General features: G+C 38.3%; 1 protein-coding gene across 1 annotated transcript; it reads left to right on the top strand.

The window, feature by feature from the left end:
- Positions 1–4652: 4652 nt before the first annotated feature.
- LOC135497829 (ubiquitin-like protein ATG12) lies at positions 4653–6528 on the top strand. Its single transcript, XM_064787774.1, has 4 exons — positions 4653–4943; positions 5191–5327; positions 5717–5779; positions 6114–6528. Exons 1-4 carry the CDS (start codon positions 4811–4813, stop codon positions 6171–6173), a joined length of 393 nt encoding a protein of 130 aa, XP_064643844.1. The 5' UTR covers positions 4653–4810; the 3' UTR covers positions 6174–6528.
- The last annotated feature ends 386 nt before the right edge of the window (positions 6529–6914 follow it).

Genomic DNA, 6914 nt, shown 5'->3' with positions numbered 1-6914 from the left:
AAAAAAATAATGGCAACAGTAAAATAAATAGCTTTTTTAAATAATGAAAAAAATTTAACATGCGGGAGGTGGACGGTAAACCGGATTAGGTCTAATCATACATCACACTGTCCGGTCAGAGGTAAGGTGAGGTGTTCCCGAAGCTATTTGGAGACACGCAACCGATACCAATCTTGACACTAGAGGCGCTGATTTCAGCACGACAAATTCAAATTCAAATTCAAATTAGTTTATTAATCAAAAGGCCCGGAGGGCAAAGGTACACATGGTACAATAGAAATACAATGATTTTGATTGAAAGTACATAAGACATACAAAGGATACATGACAAAAGTAACAATATAAAGTCTACTACCGGGGTCAAACCTGGAGTAGATACTAGTAGGTGGGAGAGAGGAGGTCCTTATTTTATGCGATCAGAAAAGCATTTCTGTAAAAATGATGATAGCTTCTGACAAATTCCAGGGTCCTCATTTGAAAGAAGCCAGATAAACTTATTTCCTGGTGAGAGACCTGAAAAGTTGATGTTGTTCTCATTGATAACTGAGAAAAAATCGTTCCTTATCATATTTTGGGCAGGCAGTTAGAAAGTGAACCTCGTCTTCTATTGAAGTCCCATCACAAGAACACACCCTCTCTTCAACTTTAAGTTTTTTGTATCTACCTCTTTCAATGGCTAGATCGTGACAGCTAATGCGGAAACAACAAAGGGATCTTCTTAAAGAAAAACTTGAAATTGAAGTCAGATATTTCTCACAGCAGAGTTGCGTTTTGAAGGACCTATAAGTGCGTAATTTGTTTTTAGCATTTGGATTCCGAGAATCATCCCAAATTTCTAGCTTCCACTTTCTGTAAAATTCTTCACCTAATTTATGAACAAGACTGGAGGTTGAAACACTTTCAGCATTGTTTGCATCCAGATTCAGACAACCACAAATAAATTTTATACAAGAAAACCAAGACTGTTTTCCTTTGTTGTCTAGATCCTTACTAACTTGTAAGGCACTGGTTAAAATAGACTTCGAACTAATTTCCCCATCCACTGTGTTGAGAGACAAGGATTCAAGCCTTAGCCAGAAAGAGAACATAGATTTGGCTATCATTAAATACAGTGGATGTCTGCCCAACTCGCCATACACGGCCAGATTTGTGGCATTTGTGTTAACACCCAGTACATATTTACAGAACTTCATGTGAAGGTTCTCACAGGGGAGATTTTCGAATCCCTTATCAATCTTAAATTCTCTCTCTCTTTTAACTTTTGAGGACATAGGGTTAAAACATCCCCAAATATCACTGCCATATAAAAGTATTGGCTGTATAGTGTGGTCAAATATATGGAGTAAGGTTGAGACATTTGGAAGCTGAGAGCTAAAGATACGCCTTAATTTAAAAAAAGCTTTAAGGGCTTTGTTATGAAGATCACGCTTTGCCTCAGCAAAAACGCCGGAGGCTTGAAAAGTAATACCAAGATATTTGTATTTACCAACATTTTCCAGCTGGTGTTGACCAATCATGAAGACAGATTTATCAATTCTTCCTGCCTTATTAAATATGAGAACTTTTGTCTTCTTAACATTTATAGTCATACCCCAAGAGGAGCAGAAATTATTCAAGCCATTCAAAGCTTTTTGGAGACCGCTGGCAGTTTCTGAGAGTATAACAATATCGTCAGCATACATAAGGCAGTGCAGCTTGAGATCTTTTAAGGAGACAGGATCACTAGAGTCATCAAGTAGACTTTCTAGGTCATTTATGAAAATCTTAAAAAGATTTGGACTAAGGACATCTCCTTGGTGTACCCCTATAGCAGAAGGGAAAGAGTTAGATAACTTGTTTGAGGATTTGGCACACAGATTGACTTTTTTATACATTGATTTTATGCTATCATAAAATTTACCATTTACCCCACTTTGCTTTAGTTTTAAGAAAAGTGCCGGATGGAGAACAGAGTCAAAAGCTTGTTTAAAATCGACGAAACAGGTGTATAGTTTACCCTTGTTAGAATTAGTATACTTCTCAATCAGGGTTTTTAACACAAACATATGGTCAGAAGTACGCGACTTCTTGGAGAAGCCAATTTGAGCTGGGTTTATAATTCTATTTACAGACAAGAATTCTGTTAGCCTATTATTTAATATGGTGTTATACATTTTTCCTAAGGTATTCATAACAGTAATCCCTCTAAAATTAGAGGGGTCTACTACACTTCCACTCTTATGAATTGCAGTAATATATCCTTCACCCCATTGTTTTGGGTAGTGAGAGCTAGAGAAAACTAAGTTAAAGATTTTCTGATAGCAAGGTAACATGTTTGTCGCGCTATGCTTTAGCATTTCGTTGGAGATACAGTCCAGACCGTGAGCTTTATTGTTTTTGAGAGACTTTAGGCAGGACAGAATTTCATCAGTGCCGATTTCCTTGTCCAGAATATCACTTCCAGTATCAGGATTCGACTTGAGAAGTGATAGTTTGTCAGCTAAGGACTTATTTAGATTAATAAGGTCAGCTGGTACTTCATTCAATTTACGGAGATAATCTTCCCATTCATTTAGAGGAATTTTTGACATTTTATTTTTGCCTTCCCCGCCATTCTCACTTTCGCCCTTCAGTTTATTAAGAAGACCCCAATACTGAGAAGGGTTATTTTCAAATAGGTTATCAAGTTGCGACATAAGTTTATTGTAGTGAGACCGTTTTTGTTTTTTGATAGCTGTTTTGTAGTCTCTCATAGATTTAAACAATAAGCAGCGCAACCTATGGTTTTTTGGAGAGAGGGCAAACGCGGAGCTTAGCTCGTCAATACGTTCCCTCTGCACCATTAAAGAAGCATTGTACCAAGATTTACCTTGCTTTTTACCAGATGAAGACCCTTTCCTTTTCAAACACAGGTCGGCTGTTTTTTTCAAGATATCACTAGTTTGCGAAGCGAGGGACTCCACCTGGTCAGCAGAGCAATCAGAACTCTGATCAGAGCTCAAAAAGTTTTGAATTTTGTCTTTTATTAAGGGGTGATTGAAATGCGATGCGTAATTTGCAATACAAGCATTACTAAACTTGAACCCGGGTTTTGCAGATTTATAAGTTTTCACAGAGTCTACAGGGAGCTCCACTGACCAGTTAGCAACGATTCTTGAAACAATCATACAATGATCAGAATTGACACTTGAAAAGTCCATTACTGAAAAATATAGAACAGACTGCAGCAACTCCTCAGAACAAATGGCATAATCAATAACACTACTGCCCAAGGGGCCATGATAGGTGAATTTACCCTGATAGTCTCCAAGAGTTCGGCCATTAAGAATCCTAAGTTGCGAGGAAATACAGAAGTCCAATAGAAGTTTACCCCTACTACAGGACTTGTGTAAGTCCTCTGACCACCGTTTTGGTAAATCAGCATTGTCAGCCACATAATTTAGATCATCAACTGGGACATGAGCCAGATCATCATCCAATATAAAATCAAGTTCAATATTTGTTCGTGCATTGATATCACCTTTCAACAGAATGTGTCCTCTTTTGGAAAAACTACAGCAATCGTTTTGAATGAGCTGTAATATATCGTAATTTAACCCAAGTGAGTATGAAGTTGATGCAGGAGGGTTATGAATGAAGCAGACAAAAGTGTCCTCTCCCAAATTGAAAAACCTTTTGTCAAGGAGGACCCATTGAAAGTTTGGATTCGTGTTTTTCAAAAAGGTGACACCGTTTTGACATCCATTCCTAACATAAACAATTATTCCACCATGATCTCTGGTGGCTTTTGCAGCCCTTTTCCTAAAGACATGCTGGTGAATATAGCCAGGCAAGTCAACAGCTGATTCAGAGTTTGTGTGAGTCTCGAGAAGACCACAGATGTCAACGCTAGTAAAGGTTTTTAAGAATGAGGGGTCCTTCAATTTATCATAATTCTTAGATTGTAGGCCATTGACATTCCAGCATCCAATGGAAAGACCCCGTTTAGTAGAGACTTTAGAGATCGATTTCTGGTTTAAAACCATAAGTTACATGTATTTCAAAGTATCCGAATATAAACACAAGAAGCACTACTTAAAATACCAATTAAAATTTTTAAAAGAAAACCACACCGCCTGAGGGCTTGAGCACCAATTTTGTGCTGTTGTTTTTCTAAACACACCGCCCGAGGGCTTGAATAAAAACACTCACATATATAATATGATACCCGAGTTATGAAATACAAATAAACACATGCCTAAAAATATTTTAAGTACATGAACATGGTAGTATACAGGGCACCAAGGTGACATCAACAGTAAGGCCTTGATAGTTGAACTGCTACATACATGTAGTTTATGAACTCTGTGGGGTTGATTGATGTATAGTTCTACAACTATGCTATCAGCTAAGTCAGGAGAGGAGGCCTGTATACTACAAATTGACAGGGTAAAAATTTGATAAAACTACTAATAAATGTGTACATAAAAGTAATACCAAGTATTAATAAAATGCATCAATCGAGTAGCTTGCATACAAAACCCACTAGTAATTTTATTTGTACAGGCAATAAATAAATCTTTCACTGTCGACACCTCCTTGAAACACTCTTGATCTAGCCTCACCCGATCGCGAATGCCAGTAAAACTAAAAAGCGCGCGAAACATTACGGAATTCCCGATTCTAAAAATAGAAGTATGCGCATGCGTACTCAGAGAAAGTGATTCCTATTTCCTCATTTTAATAGACTTTTGTCATCTCCTTTTTTCACTGATTGTTCGCAGATAATCCATCCGATCGGTGACCATATGTTGTATTAATGTGTCTATAGTATTGAAGACCATTTATAACCATGGCTGACACGGGAGAACTGGATGATCATGAAAATACAGAGGGTCAAAATGAGCCACCCAGCAGTCACAGTGGCACAGGCACTGGCAGTGCAACATCAAGTCCTTCTGCTGTAGGACAAACTAAGGCAAAAAGTAAGCCCAACATATTGGCTGCTAGTCAGATCAGAGTCATCACTCGGTTATTCCACAGAAGTGCACCCACCTCGATTTCTACGTAAATTCCGAACAAAACTTAGAAATATTTTCGCACATACAATCCACAGCACAGTTTTTCCTCCACAAATGCCGGCACAATAAATTACAGGGGGGGGGGACAACAGCAGTAAAATCTGTTATCTAGGTAAATTTCTGGACTCATTTAGACATTGTATTCTTCCAGTTGACGTCTTACTGAAAGCTACTGGAGATGCTCCGATTATGAAAAAGAAGAAATGGGCTGTTGACCCTACGAAAAAAGTTTGTTGGATTATCGAGTTTATAAAAAAATATATCAAGTGTGAGGCACCTGATTCAGTGGTAAGTTCAAGCGTTCCCCATTTGATGTTTTGGGGATTTAGGTGGAGACCTTGAGCATTCACAGGAAACACTGCCTCAATAAATTATGGGTGAGTGCTCTAATGGTAAAAACATTGCATACATTACTAGCCAATGAGAAGTCTATTCATTTGACCTGTTAAGGGATAAAATAAATGACCAGGTAAAAAAATGTCTGTCTCCCAAAAGGGTGTTATTGTGCAATCTTAACTACAGCACCCCCTTGGTAGCAAGGGATTTTGCTGAGAGGAGTGGGATGTCATGAAGTACAGGTCAGCTGCCCAGCATGCTGAACAAAAGAAGGCAATGTGTATTCACCAAATAAATTCTTATGTAGTGTTTAAAAAAACATATTTCAAATTCCTTTTCAGTTCCTTTATGTGAACCAGTCATTTTGTCCTTCACCAGACACAGAGATTGGAGCTGTTTATGATGTGAGTATTTCATACTGATGGTCTTTCAGTTTGTCTTTGAGGAAACTGTCCCAATCTTGTTTTGGTTTGCTTTGTCTGCGGCACAAATTAAGTTTTCTAATTTGATTTCTTAGAAAGAGGTTGGAAATAAATACCTTTTGTGTTAGACTGTTTACCAGGTGTTTTCTGATGGGATTCCTATTGTAAACTCAATCGTGAACTGTCGGTGTCATGACTTTCAAAGTTGGAAATAATATGTAGCAGGTATTTATAATGATAATGCTACTGTAAACCCGATCAAGAGCTGTCACAGCTCTTAAGGTTGAAGGTTTATGTCATATGTTTTCTCTTTCAGTGTTTTGGAAGTGATGGGAAGTTGATATTACATTACTGTAAAACACAAGCCTGGGGATAGCGCAAGATAGAACATTTGGACTTTTGAGATGATGAGTGCGTTTTCGCTTTGCTCCTGGTGGCAGAAACATTCCATCATCTTTCAGTTTTCTTGTATCTTAGTCATGCACTGCCAGGATGATTTTTTTGGACATAAAACCGAAAAATTACAGTTTGCTCTACATGGAGCAACTTTTAAGCCAAGAAACTTGGACCTGGAGCTCGAAACATTAAGTCACACTATGCCTCCTTCATGACCCTGAAAGATCATTGGGCTTATATTGTTAGCTGTGATCAACCTTTTGCACTGTAATATACATCGTACTCTGTGAAAGATTTATTTATTGCCTGTACAAATAAAATTACTAAATCACTGATAGATTTTGTTGCTTGTGATTGGTGTTTTCTTTAGAAAGCCAAGATAGGAACAGTACCTGGGCACTACTGGTTATTTCACCATATTGCAGTAATCGTCTTCAAAATAGTTGCATCGGGTTGTGTCCTATCAGTAGTTATGACTCAAGTCTAGCCAACCAGGTTAAAGGCTTCAAAATGGGCGCATAGGGTTACTTACATTACTTGAGTCCTTTGCTCCTCTGAGAGCATTGACTGTCGAGAACAAGCCTCCGCTGGCTATTCTTCCTGGCAATTCTCTCCAGTCTTGACAAGAGTCATCCATGGTCTTTACGTCACTTTCGAGGTGTCTCCTGCTGTTCCCTTTGTGGGTTCCATGTTATAGCTTGTCGGGAGATGCTGGTCGGCA

The sequence above is a fragment of the Lineus longissimus genome, chromosome 1, assembly GCF_910592395.1.
Source record: "Lineus longissimus chromosome 1, tnLinLong1.2, whole genome shotgun sequence".
NCBI lineage: Eukaryota > Metazoa > Nemertea > Pilidiophora > Heteronemertea > Lineidae > Lineus > Lineus longissimus.
The sequence above is the reverse complement of the archived record's forward strand: the minus strand, read 5'-3'. Positions and strand labels throughout refer to the sequence as shown.